This window comes from Rhincodon typus, chromosome 34, assembly GCF_021869965.1.
Source record: "Rhincodon typus isolate 14 chromosome 34, sRhiTyp1.1, whole genome shotgun sequence".
Taxonomy (NCBI): domain Eukaryota; kingdom Metazoa; phylum Chordata; class Chondrichthyes; order Orectolobiformes; family Rhincodontidae; genus Rhincodon; species Rhincodon typus.
This window is the reverse complement of record NC_063365.1, coordinates 21476168-21502736: the sequence shown is the minus strand read 5'-3', so window position 1 is coordinate 21502736 and position 26569 is coordinate 21476168. Positions and strand designations below refer to the sequence as shown.

At 42.4% G+C, this 26569-nt stretch overlaps 1 protein-coding gene across 1 annotated transcript in view; it reads left to right on the top strand.

Moving 5' to 3' along the window:
• Positions 1–26569, top strand: part of LOC109932919 (cadherin-23-like) — a 375734-nt gene that overhangs the window by 125456 nt on the left and 223709 nt on the right. Inside the window, exon 7 of the mRNA XM_048616204.1 lies at positions 7744–7822. Within this exon, the coding sequence (XP_048472161.1) occupies positions 7744–7822 (79 nt within the window). The remainder of the gene's footprint in view (positions 1–7743; positions 7823–26569) is intronic.

Here is a 26569-nt window from a genome sequence, read left to right as displayed (position 1 = left end):
ACGGTTCAACTCTTTGACTCTTTGACCTCTGGAGCAGGTGAGACTTGAATCAGGCCTCATTGCTTTAGGCTAAACAAAAAATTCAAAGAACTGCAGATGCTGGAAATTAGAAACAAAATGAGAAATTGCAAGAAAAACTCAGCAGGTCAGGTAGCATCTGTGGAGAGAAAACAGAGTTAATGTTTTGAGTCCAGTGACCCTTCAAAAATGTTAACTCTGCTTTCACTCCACAGATGCTGCCTGTCTTGCTGAGTTTTTCTTGCAATTTCTCATTTTGTTGCCCATGGTTTCAGGGTTCAGTTTCTGGAGAAGAGTCATATCGGACTCAAAACATTAACTCTGTTTCAATCTTCTTAGATGCTGCTGAGTGTCTCAAGCATTCTCTGTGTTTGTTTCAGATTTCCATTATCAGTATTTGGCCCTCGTAGGGCAGAGTTCAGAGCTCTGTATCTATGGGGGTGTCCTTCACGACTCTCTTTTCTAACAGGGGGAGATTAATGGTTTATAGAGCACCTTCAGACCAAGGATGTCGTCTGAAAACCTATCCTAGGACATGTGGCTGAGAGAGCCTCCTCCTGCAGTTGTCTCCTGTATCTCCATTTCAGACATTACTGTGGAGGATGTAATGCACAAATTTCCAATACCCACCTGATTGATCCAGTGACCATGCCTAGAGGATATATAACTACGATAGTTAGAAAGAATTGTAGCTGGTCAGGACATCTGTGGACATTAGTATGTCTTTGATCCTTTGGAAAGATCATTCCTCCAGCACCATTCTTGCGTCTCCCTCAAGGATGTGGTTTCCTCAAGGGTTCAGTCAGTGTTGCCAAAACATTCCACCGATGGGTTCATCACACCTAGAAATCTTTGCAGGCCATGAACTTGGAATTTTGGAAACTCCTGATCAGCTTGGTTTTCCGTGGCTCTGACATTATTCCAGCTTTGTCAACAACATGTCCCAGAAAGCAGTAATATTCCTTGGGAAATTCGGCCTGCAGACATTTTAAAAGTTGGCGAGTGGCAGCCTAGTGGTATTAATGCTGGACTGTTAATCCAGAGACCCAAGTAATGTTCTGGGGACCCAGGTTCGAATCCCACCACGGCAGATGGTGGAATTTGAATTCAATTAAAAAAAATCTGGAATTAAGAGTCTAACGATGGCCACGAAACCATTGTTAATTGGTAGAAAAACCCATTTGGTTCACTAATGTCCTTTAGGGAAGGAAATTGTTATCCTTACCTGGTCCGGCCTACATGTGACTCCAGAACCACAGCAAATTTGTTGACTCTCAACTGCCCTCTGGGATGGGCAATAAATGCTGACCTGGCCAGCGACTCCCTCATCCTTTTTTTAGAAGTTCATGTGCCTTCTGGTCATGTTCCTCAAGTGTTTCCCCAATATCCATTAGGGACATGACGGCTTCTAAACCTTGGACTGCTGGAAAACCCCTCGGCGTAAAGTGATCCTGGATGGTAGTCAGTTGAAGCAGAATCTCCCAAACTGGGATTATAAGTAACTAATCCAGATTGCTCATCTAATGCCACATTCCAGAACTCTCGTTGGCATCGGGTTTGGTGAAAATTCCACTTGTGGACAATTTGACTCAGCTCGCATCTACTGCAGGCACAGGGTGGATTCCCTTGCCACCAACTTGTCGAGCTGTATTCAGGCAATATGTGTTCTGATGGAAGAACAGAAATTGCTGGAGAAACTCGGCAAGTCTGGCAGCACCTGTGGAGAGGAAGCAAAGTTAACATTTCAAATCCAGTGACCCTTCTTCAGAACAGGACCTGAAATGTTAACTCAGCTTTCCACCCCTTCAATAAAACTCCCCCTATGCACGCAAACGCGTGCACACACACATGCACACACACACACACACACACTCTCTCTTGCAAGCATGCGCACACGAAGGACATGTGTCTAAAGGGTGGCGAGAAAGACTAGGAAGGCACTTCAATGAACCCTGTCCACAGGGTTTGCTGAGATAATTCCTCAATCTTCCCTCTCCAGTTACTGTATCTCTATACTGTTTATTGGGGATTTTCCCACCATTATTTCTGATTGTAATGGTGGCTTTTTGTCTCCTTTAATTTTTGTTTTAGAAAATCACGGTAAAAGTCCAAACTAAATAGTACAAATTCCTGCCAAGCTGGGCAAATGTCATTTAACAAACTAAGAAGATCATGACACTTCAGTCAAGTTTGAGTTATGGATTATGAGAGAAAAGGAGACTTGAAGAGGTTAATGGTTTCACATGTTTAAAACTCTGTGAAAGAATGTGTTCAGTTTTGACTCTGACAATTCTGCATTTTATATACAGGATGCTGCAGGTTAATGTGTTCGAGCTTAGGAAATAACAAAGGAACAAACTTGTGAGGATCAGTGGCTGTCTTATGGATAACAGAGATAAGAAAGTTTGCACTGAAGTGAGAGAGATTAAAGAGAAAAGCAAGTTTGCTTATCAGATAGCAAACACTTCTTAGTATTCTGCCCAAGAACATGAACGAAGAACAAAAATGACACCATATGATGCCTTAAACAGAGAGAAACAAATTGTTCCTGGAGATTTGTGAGACAAAGGAAGGGGAGATAATGTCGAGTCAAAACTGGTGAGGTGGTGATGAGTTGAGTTTCAAGGAGGATCATGGTGGAAGACAGTGTCAGGAGAGCTTTTGATTGAACGATTTGTCGTTGTGACATGTCTCGAGATACAGTGAAAAGTGTTGTTCTTTGTGCTATACAGGCAGATCATACCGTACAAAGTACATCAGGGTAGCAGAACAAAGTGCAGTACAGCTGCAGGGAAGGTGCAGAGAGAGAGAGAGATAAGAATTAATATTTAAGAGGTCTGTTCAAAAGTCTGATCACAACAAGGAAGAAGCTGGTCTTGAATCTATTCATACGTGTATTCAAACTTTTATATGTTCTGCCTGACAGAAGAGAGTGGAAGAGAGTATAACCGGGGTGGGAATGGTCTTTGATTAAGTTGGTTGTTTTCCTGAGACAGCGGGAAGTATAGATGGAGTCAGTGGGTGGATGACTGGTTTGAAAGTGGGTGGCCTGTGCTGAAAGGTTAGCTGCCACTGCTGGCAAGAAGAGAGTGAGGGATGCAAAGTGGAGTGGAGCGAAAAGTTCAGGATCTTAGAGGATGAGAAGTCATAAAGCTAGAAGACGGGTCAGAGACAGGGAGGAGATGCAGCTATGAGAGAATTTAATTGTAGAACACTCAAACCTGATTGACATGTTGGATGTGTAATGAGGCCTCCAGCAGTAGATGGTGACAGTGAGGGAGGTCATCGAGCAGGGCAGCTAAAGCAGCCCAGAGAGAGCCTGCTGAAAAGAAGGTGCGTCTTCGGGAAGAAGGAGTCCTCATGGGGAGAAGGGTCAGACTGACTGAAGTCCTCTCAAATAGAGGCAAACCACAGGCTTAATTCCATGTAAACTCTGTGTCTTTCTTGTTTAACCTTGATTTCCCTTCATATTTATAATGACCTGATGACATTGGAATTAGGAATCAGTGCCTTGGGCCATCCATGTGTTCAGATCTTGTCACAAAAGAACAAAGCAACAGAGTACGGGATTGAGGATAAACATGACTGACGAGTGTTATTAGCAATTGGATATGAAATGGCTGAGAATAATCAGGGTGACCTGAAATTTATAGAGGGTGGATAATTGAAGGCTAACCAGCTCAGTATTAAAGTAATTGAGCCTGGTGGTGATGAAGATGTAGGTAAAGATTTCAGCAACAAACAGATTGGGGTTAGACTTGTGGAAAAGCCAGATAGCTGGAAGTTGAGTTGGGATCCAACAGGATGCTTAGATGATGAACATTTCTCAACAGTGGTCAAGTGGGAAGATGATGAACCAGTGGAGGGAGCTAAAAATTCAACTGGAGAAAGCTGCTGCTCAAACATTTGTTGTTGCCTGGAGATGGGCTGCTTCATCAACAAGCCAGAAATACATTCCCGGAGCAATGTTCCTGTTTAATACAAATTTAGTTTTATTGAAGGGGAAAGATTGGAGTGGAGATGAGGAGTTATTTTTGACAGTAGAGGAGCAAGTGCTGGACATAAGCTTTTTTAGGATGTTGGTGTTGCTGACTGGGCCAATATTTATTGCTAATCCCTGATCACTATCTTCGCTGAGTGGCTTGCTAAGGCCATTTCAGAGTCAGCCATGTTGCTGTGAGTTACGTGTAGGCCAGAGCAGGTAAGGATGGCAGATTTCCTTCCCTGAAGACTATTAGTGAACCAGATGGGCTTTTAATGACAATTAACAATGGTTACATGGTCACTTGCTTTTCTATTCCAGGCCCTCATTGATTCAAATTTCATCAGCTGCCACAGTGATTAAAGAGCAAATAGGGTGTTTAAGCTGATGAGACACCATCCCTTGAGGCAAGGAGTAGGGAATATTTTTGAGTAAAACAGTTTGCTAAGTGTCAAGATAACACCGCGTGGAGCTGGAGGAACACAGCAGGCCAAATTTTCTGAAGAAGGGTCCCAACCTGAAACGGCAACTTTCCTGCTCCCCTGATGCTGCCTAGCCTGCTGTGTTCCTCCAGCTCCACACTGTGTTATCTCTGACTCCAGCATCGGCAGTTCCTACTGTCTCTTGCTGAGTGTTGGCCTGGGAAGGAGCTTTTTCCTTGCACCTGTCACAGAAAAGCCACCGTGGAGTCTGTGCCGGGGGCGGGAGGTCATGCAGGGGCCCGGAAATCATGAAATATCCAGCATTGGCCTCAAACTTGAAGTTGAGCAGAGCTGGGATCGCCAGCGGGCTGGAGGTTCACACAGAGTGGGCACAGCCAGCGGGATGGGGACGGCCAGCAGAGTGGGCATGGCCAGGGGGACGGGGACGGCCAGGGGAATGGGGACGGCCAGCAGGATGGGAGCGGTCAGCAGGATGGGGTGGTCAGCGGGATGGGGGCAGTCAGCGGGGCAGGGACGGTCAGCGGGCAGGAACAGTCGGCGGGATGGGGACGGTCAGCGGGACGGGGACGGTCAGCGGGGCGGAGGTTCACACAGAGTGGGGATGGCTAGTGGGATAGAGGCCTGAGTGGGCCGGACAGTTGTCAGACTGGGGACTGGTGTGGGTGGTCACCAGCTTGCGAGCCCGGGCTGACCACATGTGAAAGGCCCCTGCGCTGGTCTACTGAAAGCCTGTAATGCTCATCTTTTTAACTTTATTCTCATTTTTCTAACTTACAGTGTGAACAACAGTGAGTAATGTTATCTTTTTCCTTCATTTCTGTATTTGTATCTAAGGTCTGTACCTAGATACTTTGTACCTGAGATGGCACCATATGGAGCAACATTGTAAACTTTTCACTGTATTCCTGTATTTCCATACTTGAGAACACGTGACAACAAAGGATATTCTAATATTCTAATGTTCTAATATTCTAATGTGCATCTTCTCGAACTGAGAAGGTGTGGAATTCCCACAGCATTTGCAATGTTCCATTCTGACCAAGAATTAACAAACTTATTGTGTATGTCTGTGTGACAGGTTGATAGGACTGAGAGACTGCCTGAGCCCCAGGCTTGGTAATCAGAGTGTGTAGTCTTCACCTGGTAACTGAAATGCAGTTAATTTGTGGATAGGTGTCTTAACGAAGAGCGATTTAATCCAGAAAGAGCAGTGCAAGTTTATTTTAGACTATATTCTGATTTGCCATGCCCCTCCCCCTCCCAAACTCCCCCATATATTTAGTTTTCATGCTGAATCAATATTTCAGCTTCAATTACAATTTGAAAGAGAAACAGTAAAACAACGTGTGTGCTCTTTGACATTTTGAAACATTGCTGCCTGTTTGAATTACTCATGGTGAAGTATTTTGTGGTTCAGTAATTAAAATATGATTGTACTATTTGACATTTTTGACATAAGTCAATACAGGTTGTGTTTTGTATACATTTCCGTCCATTAAAAATTGTGTTGGGAGTGTAGGATGGGAAGGGAATTAATCAGTAACACCAACTTCCTGTAAGAAAGGTCTTCTGTAATCATTTCAAACTTAATTCACATATATGTGTGTTGCAGGATGTTTCATTCCATTGTCAATTAAAAGGAACATCACAACAAGGCACACAACTCCTATTCACAAGGAAACATCCTCTTGATTTGCACCACATCTAAAAAAATTCACTCCCTCCACTTCAGTCACAGCAGTGTGTACCATCAATTCACCAAGGCCATTTAGACAGCACCTACCTTCCATACTTACAACCATTTCTATCTAGCAGGACAAGGGCACAAATATTTGGGAACGCCACCACTTGCGGGCTCCCTAACAAGTCACTCACTATCCTGACTTGGAAATATATTGGCTGTTCCTTCTGTGTCTCAAATCAAAATCCTTCAGCTCCCTCCCTAACAACATTGTAGGTTGGCATACACCAAATGGAGAGCAGCTCACCACCACCTTCTCAAGGGCAACTAGAGACGGCAATAAATGCTGGCCCAGCCAGCAACACACACTTGCCATAACTAAATTTTAACAGATGGGTTTTCTCTCTTGTGTTTCCCCTGAAATCTGTCAGATCTCAGGGAAGTCATCAGGCAGCTGTGGATGTTCACGATGTTTGAGATCAGTCATAACTCATGTTATGCTCAAATTCAGAGTCCGGACACCTATATGAGCTGCGAACATCGTTCTCATTTCCATCCCAAATCTGGAGCGTGAAGCTCCAAGTAATTACTTCACCATTATGTAACCAGCACTTGGTAAAAAAGAAAGTGCTCCAAAATAACCAAACAAAATGGACAGACATCCAAATACTACTGACAAACAGGGTTATCATTTCTAGTCATTTAGTCATACAGAACTTAAAGATTGCTAAAAAATGGATGCATATCATCAAAGCTTTTTATCTTATTACCAACAGGGCACTTGCAAGAAATACAGCTGATTCACATTTTATGCTGTGGACTGGAAATCACACACATTAATACACAGTTCTTTGCAGGCAGAGAGAACATGATCACACACAGTTCTTGTTTCCTGCTCTTCTTGCAGATTAAGATGTTGTTGACCTTTACACTGGTATTTTTGCAAATCGCAAAGGTCTGTGTTAAGTCCCACCCTCTGCGCAGTGTGTCCCATGTCTGACGTGATGAAAAATATTTACAATGCAACTCCAGCACCCACGCGCCACCCCAAGTCACTTTGAATTTCCACTGTTCCCAAACTTTTACCATTCACGCAGCACCCTGTCCAATGGATCCACAGTGCATATTTGCTCTTACTGAAACCCAGTTGTCCACTTTGGCATCATCAACCAATATCTGACTGCAAAGGTTATTAAGGAAACATGAGCACACGTGCGAGCGGATGTGTACAATGCAGCATTCCCATATTGGTGACTGCTATCACTGACAGAATGCTGCACCCTCTGAGGTGCTGGTCATCCATTAGATCGAGTTATCCTCTCAGCTGTGTGCAGTAGATCCGGTGACCCTATTTTGAAGGAAAATGGGGACATCCTACCTGGTGTCCTGGACATTATTGAGCTCTGAAAGAATTTTTATTGCACACTGCTGTTTTATACCAGCTTGCTTTGTTTTAAAACTGGGGTCATGCTACCAAAGTGACAGAACCTTTTTTTAAAAGCGATGAGGTGTCATTGGCTGCAAAACACTTTGGGATGTTCAATCGTCACAAGAAATGAAGTGTGTGTTCTTTATTTTTGTCTTCTCCTCATTGGTCTGCGTTTGCTGTTATTTTTCAGGGTAAGACGGTAAGGGTTATTACAGCCATTGATCAAGACCGAGGGAGACCACGAGGTATTGGTTACACCATTGTCTCAGGTAAGAGAGTTAACCATGCCTTTTCCTTTTTCAAGTCATGTTCATTATTGAAAAGGACAAGGAAACTCAATTTTGAATATATAATGAAAGCCAATTTGAAATCATGTGTAACAAACATAAAAAGTGAGGACTGAGTAATAGAGCCTGCTGGGTATTAGTAACAGTATAGATGAGAACAGCTTGTAAATGATACATGTTACTATTTCTAAGTGAAAATGCCTCAGAAAACATTAATTAAACCTGATTGTTGTGACAGGTATCCAGCGGATTTTTTTTTAATTGCTTACATTTCTATGGTCTTGTAAGTTTTGCAGCCTGATTTTAGCGTGTGGAAAGGTACCTTTGGTTATTTTGTTAGGAATATCAAGCCTCTGGAAAATGAAGAGTGAATAGATTTCATACAGTGAATGTACAATCCTTGCATGACGATATCACTGTAATTTGTAAGATTTTATCTAAATTCAGGTCTGGGGATTTCTGATGTAACGCTGTCAGTCAGTTACTTTTTCAGTGAGGACAGCTTCAGGGAGTATCTAGGGATTGGAACCAGGGCCAGGTGGATATCATTGACTATGAGATCCTTGATTGGGCTTGTTAACCTGGGCCAATTAGGGAGTCCTGGCTGATAGTTACAAGCAGGAGATTCAGAACATCATCTCAGTCTAGGCTCACAGCCCGTACACTTTGAATGTGTAAATAAAGGGTGACTGGTGAGGGATACCGGCCTCTCTCTAGTTATTTAAGAGTGATACAATTCGTTGCCATTGGACACTTGAATGCAGAGGGTTCTTGATTTATTAATGTCCGACTTACAAGTGCCCGTACTTGCCCTATATAGGGGTGTGATTTTACAGATCCTGTACGTACAAATGGCTTCTTTATATTGTCCTGCATTGTGTTTTGACTTGCATACAATTCAACCTGTGAACGGACTCCAGAATAGAACGCATTCATGACCCAGGGATTGCCTGTATTCAGGCTTGTTTCTGACTGGAAAGGAAAGAGACTAAACTGAGGATTTTGATCAGCAAAAGCCGAATGATAGTCGCTTTGTTTGTAGCTGATGGGTTCCTGTCTGTAATGTGTGGCATTACCCAACTTTGAAGGAGAGCCCTGATAATCCTGCTGCACTATTCCAAGAGCTGTCCTAAAATCCCAGTGGAATCACCAAAATGACTAATTTGCTTACTATTCTGTATAAAGTCAATTCACACCAGGTTTCATCAGTAACAGAATAAATAATTCCATTTATTGTAACTCATTTAACTTTAAAAGAGCAGTGAAAAAAGAGGATTTTAATTTCTGCAACTTAAAATATATCTCTTCAAAACGCCAAACATGCACACAACCCAGCATGATAAGACAAATTATTTAACACTTACACTATGCGGGTTAGCAAAGAGAAAGTTGACAAACTAAACAAAATTCTGAAGATCAAATTTCAACCAAAGGTAGAAAGTGTTCCTTCACAATTCGTTTGAATTTTGCAATGACGACATTCAATTCGATCAGCTGAACCTAGGCCCTTTCTTGTTTTAGAATTGTTCCTTTTAGCCTTGTGTTTTGTTTTGTCTGGATGTTACCCCAAACTGTTGGGAGTGAGAGAGAGAGAGATGGGTGTTTTCTAACTGCAGACTTGAAATGTTTCTTCTCTGCTGCTCTTGGCATTTGCAACTCTAGACCAACTGCAATGTGGTTGCCTCTTAACTGCGCTCTGAAATTATTGAGTAAACCGCTCCATTCAAGGGTAATTATGGATGGGCAATAAATGCTAGCCTAACACATTCCAAAAAATAATTATTAGGTGACTACTGCAGAGAGGGGAGGTTTTATAGTATATTGTAAGATACAGTGGCATAGTGCTTATATTATTGGCTGATAACCCAGTGGTTTGCACTAATGATGTGAAAGGTATGGGTTCACAATCTACCACAACTTCTAGAGAATTTCAGTGGACTAAATAATATTGATACACAAAAGGAGTACCAGCAATGGTGTGCACACTCTTACTGGGTGGTCACTAAAATTCCATCTGGTTCACTAATACTCTAAAGGGAAAGAAATCTGCCATCCTTATCTGGTCTGGAATATATGTGACTACAGACCCACAGTAAGATGGTTGACTCGTAATTGGCATCTGAAGTGGCCCTCGCAAGCCACTTCATTCAGGGGCAATTAGGGATGGGCAACAAATGCTGGTCCTGCTGAAGGGCAATCCACGGCCTGTGAATGAATTGAAGGAAAGATCGTTGCATTGTACAGGTTGTGAATGAAGCCATTCCTGCCAACGTAGAATGTTGTGCGGTGTTCAGGCATAATTACCATGGCGGGGGAGGATTGAAATTATCCAATCTTCCCCCATCTTTAGATGGAGAACTGGAACTGTCAGCAGGAAATGTTTGGGGACTCATCCTTTTGAATGACTTGAGGAAGCCACTCAAGGGAACTCATCTGAACAGTTTCTCTGTTTAACTTCTTGATGGTGAATTCAGAAGCTGCCTGTGTTTTAATTGGTTGAGGAGATCTGATTTGTTCCTGCTTACCACAACAACTTGTTTTGAATCCTACTTGGTGGTTTGACCTTTTGGAAAATGACTGATATTAATCATTGTCTGAGGAGACTGAGGTATATGATGGAACCTTACAAGCACTGCTTCCCCAGGGCACACTAAAATTACTTTAATCACTTCAGTTCATAAGAATTGTGGGCTTACTTGCAGGAATCAAATTTTATACCAGGCATGAATTATCACACTTGTGTTACAATAAGCCATTTGCTTTCCATATGGTTGCAGAGGCAGTGTAATGGATTGAAGACAACAAAATGCTGGAGATCACAGAGGTCAGACAGCATCCATGGAGAGAGACCAAACAAACATTTCGAGTCTAGATGACTCTACATCGGAGCTGAAGTAAAGTGTGGAGGGGACAGCAGAGATGCGATAGTTTTAGTGGGTTGGGGTTTGGGCACTGGGGGTAGTGGGTGCAGGGTGCCGGTGAAGGAAAGATGTTGATAGTTCAGATTAAGTGACTGGAATGTGAGAATGGGAGAACAATGCCAGACTTGAAAGGATAGTAAGTGGGATTGGGGGGAAAGGAGGACATGATAACAAGCTAAAAGAAAGGGAAGAAATGTTCACAGTTTGAAGGTGTTGAACAATATTGAGCCCAGAAGGCTGTAAAGTGCCTAATCTGAAGATGAGATGTTGTTCCTCCAGTTTTCACTGGAGCACTGCCGCATGCCGCGGACAAACAAGTGGGCAAGTGAGCAGGACGCTGTGTTAAAATGACGGCTACGGGAAGGTGGGGGGTCATGCTTGCGTACAGACTGGAGGTGTGTGCAAAGTGATCACCCAGTCTGCATTTGGTTTCTCCAATGTAGAATAGGCTACATTGGGTGCAGCGAATACAGTACACAAGATTGGAGGAGGTACAGGTAAAATGCTGCTTCACCTGGAAAGACTGTTTAAGCTCTTGGATGGTGAGCAGGGAGAAGGTGAAGGGACAGGTGTTGCATTTTCTGTGGTTACATGGGAAGGTGCCGTGGAGAGTGGGGGCAGTTGGTGTTGGTAGTTGTGGAATGAACTAGGGTGTCCCAGAGGGAACGATCCCTGCAAAATGCAGACATGGCGGAGGGTTGGTGGTGTTGGGGTGGTGGTGAGGGGAAAATGTGTTTGGTGGTGGCGATCTGCTGGAGTTGTCTGAAATGGCGGAGAATGAACCTTTGAATGCAAAGGCTGGTGGGATGAAAAGTGAGGACATGGGGGAGCCAATCACGCTGTTGTGAATGACAGGGGGTGGGGTGGGGGGTGGGTGGCAGTGGAAGCACGGTGATAGGTCGGATGTGGTTGAGGGCCCTGTCACCCACAGTGGGTGGGAAACCACGGTCATGGGAGAAGGAAGCCATGTCCACAGTGATGTTTTGTAAGGTGGCATCATCCAAACAGATGTGACATAGGTAAAGGAAATGGGAGAATGGGATGGAGTCCTCCCATTCCTTCCATGGGGTGTGATGAGCTGCAGTGAAGCACCTGCCCCTTCACCCACTTTCTACTCACCGTCCAACGGCCTAAACTTTCCAGGTGAAGCAGCATTTCACCTATACCTTCTCCAATCTTGTATATTGTGTTCGCTGCACGCAATGTGGCCTACTCTACATTGGAGAAGCCAAACGCAGACTGGGTGATCACTTCGCATACACCTCCAGTCTGTACGCAAGCATGACCCCAACCTTCCTGTAGCTGGTCATTTTAACAGCATCCTGCTCACTTGCCCACTTGTCTGTCCACAGCATGCTGCAGTGTTCCAGTGAAAACTGGAGGAGCAACATCTCATTTTCAGATTAGGCACTTTTCAGCCTTCTGGGCTCAACATTGAGTTCAACACCTTTAAATTGTGAACCATTTCTTCCCTTTCTTTTAGCTCATGACCACCCCTCCCCCCATCTGACTTACTATCATTTTAAGTCTGGCATTGTTCTGCCGTTCTCACGTTCCGATCACTTAATCTGAACTATCAACATCTTTCTTCATCACCACTCTGCGCCCACTACCCCCAGCACTGCACCCCCCTTCACCCCTCCGAAACTATCACATAAGTGCTGTACCCTCCACACTTCAGCTCTGATGAAGAGTCATCTCAACACGAAACATTAGCTTGTAGTCTCTCCATTGACGCTGCCTGATGCCCTCTGCTCTCCAGCATTTGTTGTCTTCAGTACAGATTCCAGCATCTGCAGCAATTTATTCCCACAATGTAATGTATTATTATTTTCATGGGGTTTTGGCCGGTGACAGATTATGTATCCAGCCATCAATTCAAGCTGCTGTTGTCTTGACTTTTTTTTTGTTGGGGAGCTCTGTTTATTCCAAAAGCCGTGCATCATGTCAATAATTGGGTCCTGCTCAGAAGGAAAAGCAATAAGACTGGCGAATGAGACATATCAGAACAACTCATCTTCTATACGTCAAAATGTGGCCCCAGCACAATCAGTACATTCATTTTTGAGTATTATTGTTTTGTTTTTACTAGCTTTTCCCTCATTTTGCTATTGTTTGCTTGACCTGGTGTTATCAAAAGAGTGCTTGTGAATCATGGCTTACAGCCATTTGACAGTATGAGTGAACTTGCAAAAAGAACATCTCAGGAGAGCCGAAGCTGAAAACCAGAATGTCCTTAGCTTTGTGATATCGGGTCCTGATGGTTGAACTTCTCAATAGTGATAATGTCTTGAATTATAAAGGATGTGTTTGATGTCTCCATGAGTTTACGTAATACAAAGTGCAAGAGCAAATTGACCCCATTGGAAGTACTTTCAGAAAAGGTTAGGAACGTGTTTTCTGAGGTTTGAATAAATATTTTCACCTCTTCACTTGCACTTCTTTCTATCAGAAAAAAAGTGCCAATTGATGCTGCGAACATAGTTGAATGGTTCTGAAGAAGGGCCACTGGACCCAAAATGTTAACTCTGTTTTCTCTCCACAGATGCTTCCAGTCTTGCTGAGGTTCTCCAACATTTTTTGATTTTGTTTCTGATCTCCAGCATCTGCAGTTCTTTGGTTTTTCAAAAGAATATTTAAAATGGGGAACGAGAAGTTGCTCATTTGATCAACGGCTCTTCTCTTTGGAATGTGAAACTTAAGATCAGCCTTGTTATTTAAGTCTTTATATTTAGATAAGTTCCTCCTCGGGTCTTGGTGATCAGTGCCCATAGACAGTACCTGAACATCATTGCCCTTCTCTAAACTACCTCTGAACAGGACTGTCAAATGTTCACTACCTATATTCCTGTCATATTAGGAATTGTGGCGCTGTTTCATTGTTGTAGTTTATATGCTATGTTCAGTTCACCGAATATCATGTTGAATGACTTGCTCTCTTTATCTTCATTAAAATTGTTTTGGATATATTACTTTTGAACATGTTGCCTGGGAAATGAATGATATGCTGTAGTGAGAATATTGTTGTAGATCAATAAACTTTAAAACTATAGACCATGGGGGAATAGACTGCAGGTTTAGGATCACCAGCTGAAAGGAGAACAGATTTGAATTTATATAGTACTGTGCATGAGCACAGGACGTTTTACAATCAATGAAGTAACCTTGATGTGTAGGAAATGTGACAGCTATTCGCATATGTGGGGTAATGTGACAAGGATTAAATAATCCTGCTACCTTGATGTTAGTTGAGGGTTAAACACAAAGGTACTGGCATGTTTTAAAATATCTCTATCCACTGTTCAAAAGCAAACAGAAGCTGGTGATGGACAATTAAGAACCAATGTACATAATGCACTCCTTAATAGTCCACGTCACTTCGCGAGCTGAGTGTTAATCAAAGAATAACCATTGACCATTGCCTTAGCAAATCAGGTTGATATTTCAAACACTCAAAGCCAGTGATTGGTATCTATTCACAAAAGTAGCAAAGGACTTGGGTTTGATCATAAACCTCTCACAGAAAATGTTCAATCAATGGAAAGCTGCTCTCAGCATCACTAATCAAGTACTTGGATATGTGTTGAGTACCTCCTGATTATAAATTGAAACCAGTTATTTTAACCCAGTGTATCTTATTAGCAAGGTCACAAGTAAAATACTGTTTGCAATTCTGTCTTTGTGTTAACCAAGGCATGCGAAAGTATCGGAGAATATTGAAACAAGTACAGCCTTGGCTTAGAAATTGTAAAGTGTGACCTGGAGAACTGATGCTGTTTTCATTGCAGTAGGAGGAAACATGATTCAAGTGCCTTAAATATGATTGAAAATTGAGTAACGTCAAGACTTTGTGCCCTAGACGGCAGAGCTAGAGGACAAGAAAACAAAGGTTACCAGAGGCAGATTAGATAACGAGGGAGATTACCATCTTCCTTCATCACATGACATGATGAAACAAAACCAAGAAGAGCAAACGAGGAGACACTTGGCTCAGTTGGATAAGTACTTAGTTAAGGGTAATGCAAACAGTGTGGATTCAATTCCTGGCAGAGGTAGACTTGGGACCTGAGAATATAAGGAAAGAGTAACCACCGCCAGCAAAGAAAGTGCTAAACAAGCAGCACAGAATGAAGCAACAACAGACAATGAGCCAAGGACCTGTCTCTAGGCTGAACACATGTGAATGAAATGATGGACAAACACCAGAATTAATATCTGATAAAGAATTGCAATTGAACACCAGTTCGGAGCAGTAGTTTTAGATGAATGAGCAGCCTGACAAACAGGATGGTTCTTTGCTGCTGCTGGACCCATGACATGAATAATGTAGGTTAGTGAAATGACCTTTGAGGGACAAGGATGAATGCTGACGGTTTATTTCTCCGTAAGTTTTTTTTTCTTCTGTGGTTAATGACCTTTCTGGCTTGATTAAAGAGGTTGGGCAAAGACCCCGATAGGTCAAATTGTCTCTGCCAGGATTGGAACTGATTAGTGAAATGGTCTGTTCTCAGTTGACGTCTTCTTCTCAAGTAATGTGTGATTAAATTACACAAGCTTTGATGCAGGTAATTACTCCTTTTGCGTGTTTGACCATTTCTCATGGGTCATCATGGTTTTGACTGCTTCTTCACACTCAGCCCTTGGAGGGAAATCCAATTCAGATTGATAACTCTCCTTCCCAAATGGCTGAGTTGTTAGTTGAAGTGGGCTTTGACACTTGTTATGGACCAGACCAGACCCCCTCAAAATATATTAGGAATGTAGCCTAGACCCTAACGTTTCGTGTTTTAAAGGTAAATGTGAAGTGCCATGTTCCAGGTGTAATGCAACCGGTCAAACTACTCAACATTAAGCAAAAACCCAATTTATTTAAACACTATAATTAAAATGCAAACAAAAGAAAGAAGAACTTAGAATAACTTAACTACATTGGAAAACTTAACAGAATAATAGATACAATAACTATTATTAATTAACTGTTCCAATATAGTAACATCCCATAAACACATCCCTGAGCAAAAACGAAAATTCAGAAACAGATTCTCACGTGCAGTTCTCCAATCCAGGGGAAAATTCAGAGAGAGTAACAGCCAGGAGACATTCACTGAAGCTTCCAACTCTGTTGAGACCCCAGTAGCTTCTGATTCTACTGAAAAACCAAAATGCAGAAATCCTGATCTGAGAGAGCTGGCCTCACCCATTCAGTCTGTTTTAAAAAAAAAACCCAAGGCCTCCCAGGCTGTTTACTCAATTGGTCTTCTGTAGCCAGCTCGTCACCTCTTGTTCAATCTCTCCCTTAAAAGAAGCCAGGACAAAATAACCACTTAAAGCCATAGCATCATCACACGCTTCAAATCCAATCCCAAGTAACAATGGATCAAAAGTGAAGAATCATCTACTGTTTCAACATTAACTGACCAGGCATTTGCTCAGGCTGCACAGTAGTTGAAATACAAACATCGCATGAGTGCAGCATTTCTTGAGGAAGTGGATACCTCAGCCTGTTGTAAGTAACTGTTTCATTCTGCATCTGACTAAATGGCATTTAACTTGGGATTGATCAATACCAACACTAGGTGGAAAACCGCTTTCACTTTTGATTTAATTTCTCTAACTGTGACCACCCATCCCCGACATTATATAATCATCAAAGAAAGGGGTGGGAGAAGGTTATGTTGCATAACATATGTGTGGAATCACCAGTGTGAGACCTGTTGGAAATATGAGGGAAGTATGCAAGGATTTGTCTTTAGAAGAGCTTCTGGCACTGCGGCAGTGCACCTACCCCTGGCTGAAAGACCTCATTTCGTGTCCCACCAATCCTGGAGGTGTGTCTTAAGATGTGTTATTTTTACACTCTGATGGGACATGGATATTGCCAGCATTTATTGCCCATCCCTAATTGCCCAGAGGGCAGTCAGATTGTCAGTCATGTGTTGGCAATGCCAGATAACTCAGATTTCACTGGCCCTAAAGGGCATTAGTGAACCAGATGTGTTTTTACAGCAATCGGTAGTGGGCACACGGTCACCATTAAGTTAGCTTTTAATTCAATTTTGATTGAATTCAAATTTCACCATCTACCATCGTGGGATTTGAACCCATGCTGCCAGAACAGTAGCCTGGGGTTCTGGATTACTACTCCAGTAGCATTACCGTTCTGTCTCCACCCTCTCCCCTCAATCCCCACCTGGATTACTTCTACAGTGTACTTCATTGGCTGCAAATCATTTTAGGATGTCCTGATGCATGAAAGGCACCAGGCAAATACAGATTAATTATTTTCCTATTTTACCATGACTTGAAATGATCAACTGTTGTGACCTTAGGTGATGTTATTACTGGACTAGTCAGATCCCAGACTAAAATGTGGCTTGATGGAACATATTTTGATTTCAGACTTTAACTTATTGACTGGAATTGCAGATAGCTGCTTCATGGAGTTATTCAGGCACCTGTGCTTAAATATATTTAGCTTGAAGTAGCCTCTTCAGGGTTTTATTCCAACACTCTGATCTGGAACCATCACAAATTTGAGATAATCTGGTTTCGCTATTTTTTTTCTTTTCAGGAACATAGCCTACACAGACATCTTCATCCAAGGACTTCATAAGATTGTTCAAAACTCAAACAGAGAGGTGTTTTTTTTTTCCCTTTTGTTAAGCTTGGGAGATTTCCTCAAGCTTAAAAGAAAAGTCTCCTAAACTGCTAAACTTGAATTTGCTTAGCTTGTTCAGTTGTAAAACCCTACCCATATACACAAACTTGTTAATTCTAAGGCTAGATCTCAAAAATGGTTTCAGAAGAAATCACCATGGCTACAGAAATACTTAAAAGTTAATTTTTATCTTTGGGTACACAAAAAATCCACATTAATTACTCAAAAACCAAAATCTCAAGCTTATAATAAATTGTATTCGAATATATGGAAATCACAGTCTACATCATACCTATAGGTTACTTCATTCTTTTCAAAAGGGTGTTGGGTCTGAATTTGAAAATGAAAAATGTACACTGTTATAGAAACAAGAGGGACAGGTGGACTCTTTCAAAGAGCTAACACAGACTTAATTGAGCATACATTCTCCTGTGGCATTCTATAGTTCTGCTCTGATGAAAATGGGCTAAATAAGAACATTCTAAAAAGCACATATTTTCTCCAACTGTCATGGTCCTCCATTTTCCTTCTAATGTACTGTTTAAAGACAGAACTGAAAAGTTTTTTTATTGGTTTAGTCATGGTCCTTGTGACTAATTTGGTGCCACATCATTCACTGTACCTGACGTAGAAACCTGTGAATGACTTAATGGGTGCCATGGTTTTCAAACAGGAAATATTTTACTGCCTAATTTTATAGGGAGAGGGAAGGAAAATCACCTCTAGCCCTCAATGGGGGTATTGAATTAAATCCTTGACAGAAATAATGAGAGGAAACTGTTCTTTGAAATGCCTGGCATTAAGTAAACTGTCTACAGGAAAAAATTATTATTCCTTCTCAGCATAAATGTAGAAATTAATTCCAGAATGACACAACAAACAATGGCATTAAGTAAACTGTCTGCAGGAAAAAAATTATTATTTCTTCTTGGCATAAATGTAGAAATTAATTCCAGAATGACACAACAAATGGCTAGAATGTTCTTTGTAAAAGTTGAAATAGTATAAGCTAATTTAAAAATTTATTTTTGTGTGACCAGCCTGTTATGGTTGGATGATGCACCATATCTGTGATCTATAGTGTAACTCTGTGGTGTCTAGACAGTGCTAGTTCACAACCAGGTCACACAAACCATGATGATCTGAATGAGCGATACAGTCGAGAGGCAGCCAAGACGTTGAGAAAAGGTAAAAAGTTGATTTTAAAACAAAAATATTCCTGTTATCCTGTCAGAATATGGGTTTAAGCAGCACAGAATGTGCCTTGGTAAAAGACAGAAGTATAACAGTGGAAGAACTTAAGAAGGAATCTCTCCAGGGTGTGCCTTTCAATTTCTGCTCATTTACCTACTTGAGCACTTTGCCCAGATTTCCACATCAAGCTGCAACCTCCCAGAAGACCCAAAATTCGAAAAATAGTGTGGTATCCCCGGCCGCTGCGTACGCTTCCTAATTTGCTGCTACTGTAACACTGCAGCCCATTGTGCAAACCATTTTGCATGCCTGTGATTTGATTTCAGTTTTACACAGGCTACTTTCATAGAGGCACTAATCAGGTTTTGGTTCAAAGCTTTGACTTAATGCAAATATTGCAGGTTTTGCTAAGTTGTCCGTAACATGCAAGCACTGTCCAACTCAAGCTCTGTCATTTATTTATATCGAGGCTTGGGCTGACACATGGTAAGTAACATTCACCCCCCTCAAATGCCAGCCAATGACCTTTTCCAACAAAAGAGAATCAAATCATTGACATTCAATGGTATCACCATCACTGAACATCCTACATCCTGGGGGATTACCATTGAACAGAACAGAACTGGTAGACTGTAGCTTCATGAGCATGTCAGAGGCGAGGAATCTTGCAGCGAGTAACTCAACTCCTGGCTCCTCAAAGCCTGTCCTTTACAAGGCGCCTGTCAGGAGTGTGATGGAATGCTCCCCATTTGCCTGGATGGGTACAGCTCCAACAACACTCAAGAAACGTGTCACCATCCAGGACAAAAGAGCCCACTTGATTGGCAACACAGCCATAAACATTTGCTCCCTCCTCCACTGACACTCAGTAGCAGGCAGTGTCTGCTATCTATAAAATGCACTGCAAAATTTCGCCAAGGATCCTAAGACAGCATCTTCCAAACCCAGCTTCTTAAGGACAACGAGGGAGGGGCAATAAATGCTGGCCCAGCCAGCGACGGCCACATTCCCGTGAATGAATGAAAGGAAAAGTTTTTTTTGAAGATATTAACTGTTCTTTAGATGTAGAAAGTGTTGATAACTCTCATTGTAGCTGATTGAACATTGGTTTGCAAGGCCCAAGAGGCACATTTGAGACTAGTCTGACTTGATTGAAACATAGAAGATTCTGAGGAGTCTTGACAGGTTAAATGTAGTGAGGAAGTTTTCTCTCATGGGAGAATCCAGATCAGGGGGCCAATGTTTAAAACTCGGGGCTGACACTCCCATACTGCACTGAGGGCTCATTGCTGTCTGGAAGGCATTCTGTTTTAAATGAGATTCTAAGTCAGAGCTGCAGGCAGATATAACTGGTTCAGTGGTTCTATTTTAAAGAAGAACAGGGCAGTTCTCCCTGTTGTTCTGGCTCAAGTTTATCCTCCTGTCGACGTCACTAATTTCAATTATCTGGCCATTAGCTCATTACTGCCCCTGGGAGCTTGCAATGTGCAAGTTAGCTATCGCACTATTCCAGCAATGTAACTGGATGCTAGAAAGTTATCAAACAAATATATATTTCACAGTGTTATAGACAATAATCTTCCCTCAACTAACAGCACTGGAGATGGGTAAATTGTTGATCTGTTCTGCTGCTTTTTCTCAAAACTAGAGGCGACATAATTGCTGATGTTTACTTTGTTACATTCGAAGCAATTGATTGTACAACAAGCAATGTGGGATGTATGAGAAACATCATCAGAAGAAAAGACATTAAACTGAGCCCAAAGCTCAAATGTGAATCGGCAGCACTTTCTCCCGACTGAATTAAATACCACAGAACTTGGAGCTTGAGCCCACTTCCATTAGTGCACACTGTTTTGCTAAACAACAGGCAATGTGTGCTTAGCAAACTGTGAGAAAAAATTGACAGGGCAGAATTTATTAGTTCATTTTCTTGACTGATTTGGGCGCTTTCCAAATCTTTGAGTTACAATCGTTAGGTGTTAAATTGAAAAACCAGGGACCTATCTGCAACCCTAACCCTTCTCTCCATTCTAAATATAATAAGATATTAGTTTGCTTCAGGGAAAAATAATGTGCGTTGTCTTGTCATAGTTGGGGTCAGTGGGCACACAGACTGTTCCATTGAACTGCTGTGTCCTGATGTACGAACTGGTGATGAGTTGTAGGTCAGGCTGTAATCTCCAGTACTATGTGAGGAAGAACACGGCATTAAGTATGGCTCGCTAGATGTAGACCCTTCTCTTACTGTGAAGAAAATGAACAGAAAGGAAGATCAGTTTTTTTTAAATGAAGCAGCATCGACATGAGTCTTGGTTGACCATTAGTCCTCCAGTCAATTTTATTAAGTTTTCTTGTTCCCCTGCTACTGTCACTTTGCTACCTTAACCCATCTGATGTTGTCTTCTGATTGATAATTCTTGAATAGGATTTCAGAAGCTGATGTACGCTAACTCTTCCAGCACTTGCATTGACAGTGAAAATCTAATGAGACATTTTAAATTGTCAGCTTTAAATTGTCAGCTTTAAATGCAATTCATTTAACGGGGCTACTTGTAGACATTAATTGAGAGAAAATCTTGGATACAACACATGCCTGAGGGACTCTAATAGCCCAATATGTTACTGCAGTTCTGTCCTGCTATTGGGTGATTGGGGACATGGCATCCAATTCCCTCACTTGAGAATTCCTGAGCTCCGGCTATCTGACCAAAACAGAGGTGTTCAACCAACATCCTTGCAGGAAGGTTTGCTGGTGCTGTTGGGAGGAGTTTAAACTAGTTCCACAGAAGCAGGGGAAAACACTGGCAGGCAAAATTAGAGAAAATCCCAAGACATAGAAGTATGTCCCAAGTAGAGAAAGGGAAAGGAAATGGCCAGGAGGAGTGGGACCTATTAGGGACCAAGCAGACAATCTGTGCATGAAGCCAGAGGACACGGTCATAGGATCATACAGCACGGAAACAGACCCTTCGGTTTAAACGGTCCATGCCAAACATAATCCCAAACTCAACTAGTCCCACCCTGCCTGTTCCTGGCCCATATCCCTCCAAATCTTTCCTATTCATATATCCATCCAAATTCCACATGCAAACCACACTCTGTGTAAAAAATTGCCTCATGTATTTTTTAAATCTCTCCCCTCTCATCTTAAAAATGTGCCCCTAGTCTTGAAATTCCCCATCTTAGGGAAAAGACAACTACCATCAACCCTATCTATACCTCTCATGATTTATAAATTCTATCAGGTCACTTCTCAATCTTCTACGCTCCAGTGAAAAAAGACCCAGCCTATCCAGCTTTTCTTTATAACTCAAACCTTCCAAACCCGGCAACATCCTGGTAAATCTCTTCTGAACCCTCTCCAGCTTGATAATATCCTTCCCATAACTAGGCGACCAGAACTGTACACAATATTCCAGAAGAGCCCTCGCCAATGTCCTGTACAACCACAACATGAATTTCCAACTTCTGTACTCAAAAGGACTGAGCAATGAAGGCAAGCATGCCAAACACCTTTTTAACCATCCTGTCTATATTTGATGCAAACTTCAAAGAATTATGTACCTGCACCCCTAGGTCCATCTGTTCTACAACACTACCCAAGGCCCTACCATTAATTGTATAAGCCCTACCCTTGTTTGTTGTACCAAAATGCAATACCTCACATTTATCCAGATTGAACTCCATCTGCCATTTTTCAATCCATTGAGCCGTTTGGTCAAAATCTGTTTATAATCTTAGAAAACGTTCTTCACTGACTACAATGCCACCAATTTTGGTGTCATCCACAAACTTACTAACCATGCCTTCTATATTCTCATCCAAATCATTTATATAAATTACAAACAAAAGAGGACCCAGAACTGATCCCTGTGGAATACGGCTGATCACAGGCCTCCAGTCTGAAAAACAACCCTCCACCATTACTCTCTGTCTCCTGCCTTAAAGCCAATTTTGTATCCAATTGGCAAGCTCACCCTGAATCCCATGTGACCTAACTTTACCAATTATTTACCATGCGGAACCTTGATATGGATGGATGGATGGTAAAAATAGATCAGGGAACGATAGACCAGTGCGTCTAACATCTTTGGTAGGGAAACTACTGGAGTAAATAGTGAAGGAGAAAATTAATCTCCATTTTGAGAGGCAAGGTTTGATCTGGATAGTCAGCATGGCTTTGTCAGAGGGAGGTCATGCCTCACAAATCCGGTGGAATTTTTCAAGGAGGTGTTCAAGTGTTTGAAGGAGGATAGGGCATTTGATACAGTTTATATCGATTTAAGCAATACCTTTGAAATGGTCCTACATGGGAAACTGGTAAAGAATCTAAAAGTTCGCAGGATCCAATGTAACGTGGCAAGTAGATCAAAAATTGGCTTAGTGACAGGAATAAGGGGCAGTGATAGACTGAATGTGGCTGGAGCCTGGTGTGCAGTGGCATTCCACAGTGATCAGGGCCATGCTCCTTGCTGTTTGTGGTGTTCTTAAATGATACAGATGAGAGTGTTGGGGGAATGGTAACTAAGTTTGCGGATGACACAAAGTTTGGCCGTGTGATTGACAGTGAGGAGGAAGGTGTTAGATTACAGGAGGCTATGAATGGATTGGGCAGATTGGCAGATTAGTGGCAGATGCAGTTGAACCCTGGTAAATGTGAAGTGATGCACTTTGGAAGAAGGAACAAGGCGAGGGAGTTCTCAATGAATGGCATGACACTAGGAAGCTCAGAGGAACAGAGGGATCGTGGGGTGCTTGTCCACAGATTCTTGAAGATGGCAGGGCAGATTAATAATCTAGTTAAGAAAGCATACAGGATTCTTGCCTTTATTAGTCATGGCATGGATTATAAGAGCAGGGAGTTCATGTTGGAGCTGTACAGAACTTTGGTGAGGCCACAGCTGGAGTACTGTGTGAAGTTCTGGTCACCGAACTATAGGAAGGATGTGATTGCACTGGAGTGGGTGCAGAGGAGATTCACCAGGATGTTACCTGGGATGGAGCATTTCAGTGACGAAGAGAGACTGGATAAGCTTTTCTTTCGAACAGAGAAGTTTAAGGCAGGACCTGATAGAGGTGTTTAGGATTGTGAGGGGCACGGAAAGGGTGAATAGAAAGCAGATATTCCCCTAAACTGAAGTGTCAATAATGAGGGAGCATAATTTTAAAATGGAAGGCAGAAGGTTTAGAGGGGATTTGAGAAAAAATGTTTTCGCCCAGAGGGTGGTGGGGTCTGGAATGCACTGCAAGGGAGGCAGGAAACCTTACAAACTTTAAAACATGCTTGGATGTGCACTTGAAGTATCACAACTTGATGGACCTAGTGATGGGAAAGTGGGACTGGTCTAGGTAATTGTGTGCTTTTGATGCTACAGACATGATGGGCCAAAGAGCCTCTTCTGTACTGTAAGTTCCTGTGAAGGAAGGGATGAAAACTGGAGAGTCCATTCCCATTGACATATAAGTAGACAGCAGCAACATTGGTAGTGACCATCGAGTTGGTTTGGACATTTAGCACAGTGCTGTCGGCTGATTGATTTTACAGATGATGCCACGGGAAGCACCGGCAGTGAGTTAGAAGCTGCAAGCACGGCTGTAGTGTTGCTGGAGCTCATGGGAACACCTCTCCGGCACCTCCAATCAGCAACAAAGGAAGCTAATGTCTAACGGATTGTTGATTTCGTCAGGCATGCACTTCCTGAAAAGGTGATAGGTATCAATCCATCAGGAACCTTCTGAAGGCAATTGGATAAATCTCTTGGGAGTGGGTGGGGGTGGTGAACCCTTTATTTGTGTAACTCCTCATACCTTCCGCCCACACACACACTCTCTCCCACAAACTGTAATGTTAGACCACTTGTGGATTTTAAAACTGAGGTGGGTTTTTTTTTTGTTCACTGCATGTATTAAGGGATATAGAACATAGAACATTACAGCGCAGTACAGGCCCTTTGGCCCTCGATGTTGCGCCAACCTGTGAAACCAATCTGAAGCCCATCGAACCTACACTATTCCATTATCATCCATGTGTTTATCCAATGACCATTTAAATGCCCTTAAAGTTGGCGAGTCTACTATTGTTGCAGGCAGGGCATTCCACGCCCTTACTACTCTCTGAGTAAAGAACCTACCTCTGACATCTGTCCTATATCTATCACCCCTCAATTTAAAGCTATGTCCCCTCATGCTAGCCATCACCATCCGAGGAAAAAGGCTCTCGCTGTCCACCCTATCTAATCCTCTGATCATCTTGTATGTCTCTATTAAGTCACCTCTTAACCTTCTTCTCTCTAACGAAAACAGCCTCAAGTCCCTCAGCCTTTCCTCATAAGACCTTCCCTCCATACCAGGCAACATCCTGGTAAATCTCCTCTGCACCCTTTCCAATGCTTCCACATCCTTCCTATAATGCGGGGACCAGAACTGTACGCAATACTCCAAGTGTGGCCGCACCAGAGTTTTGTACAGCTGCAACATGACCGCATGGCTCTGAAACTCAATCCCTCTACCAATAAAACCTAACATACTGTACGCCTTCTTAACAACGCTATCAACCTGGGTGGCAACTTGGATATGGGACAAAGGTAGGTGTATGGAGTTAGACCACAGATTAGCCATGATCTCCTTGAGAGGCAGAATAGGCACGAATGGCCTATAGCTGTTCCCATGTTCCCAAGACCCGACCTTGGGATTTTTCACACCCACTCCCACCCCCAGCCCCATTCCCCTGCCCCTGCACCACTTCTCTTGCTCCACCTCGATTACATCTCTAACTTTAATTGATTCTGCTGAAAGGTCACAGACCTGAAGCATTAACTCTTGTTTTTCTCTCTCCTTAGATGCAGCGAGATCTGCTGAGTTTTCCAGTTTTATTTTGCCCATTGCATTGATCATGCAGTGGCTGTTTAGATGCAGACCAGGTTTTTGAGACATTTCGGGAGGTGGTCTGGCCAGGTTTCATTGTGAAAACCCTCACAAGCATGACCTTAAGCTATTTCCTTCTACGTTTTGCAGCCAAACATTTTTCAACTGTGTATTCACTGTGCCCGGGAGTGAATGCTCTCAAGATGTAGCACACACTGCCCTTTATGCTTTTTATAGCTGGCTTCAATTGCAGACAGTAATTATCAGCTCTGACACCATTTATTTACAATAGATTTCACATTTTCCTTTCTACTTGATCCATGCTTTATTTCTCCTTCTTAGCTGTGGCTGTCAGAGCTAACATGGAATAAATAAGTTACTCGGGTTAGGGTATTCTGTCTCTTCTTTTCTTTGCAAACGATGTAATTACATTGTACCAGAGTACGTAACACAGCCCAACGTCTCCAAGTGCTGAGGGGACGTCTTTCAGAAGAACTGAGTTCCAGTCTACTCCCTCGAGTAAATGAATAAAGAACTTGTGTCACTATTTAGTGAAGAACAGGAGTGTCTAGGGATCTACGCCGTACCTAACTTCTGTTTACCACTACACCATCACATCACCTGATAATGCATGCAGTTAGCAATTCAAAACACCAAGATAAATGTCTACGGACAAGGGTTCAAATCCCACTGAGGGATTTTTTTTTGTTTAAGTTCCAGATTTTGTTTTATCTACTTCAAACCCCACCGTGGCAAGTGATGAAATTTGAACAAAATAAAAAGAAACTGGAATTCAAAAAAAAACTAACCTCATTGAGAGTTGTGAAGAACCTGTCTTGTTCAGTAATGAGGGGGATCTTTAGGGAGGGAAATCTGCTGGCCTTCATGTGGCTCCAAACCCATAGCAGCCTCTTAATTACCAGAGGCAATGGTAGATGCAGGTACAGTTATAACTTTTAACAGACATTTAGATAAGTACAAGAACAGGAAGGGTTTGAGGGTTATGAGCAAAACGCAAGTGAGTGGTGCTAGTTTAGTTTGGGAAACTTGGTTGGCATGGACCAGTTGGACTGAAAGGTCAGTTTCCAT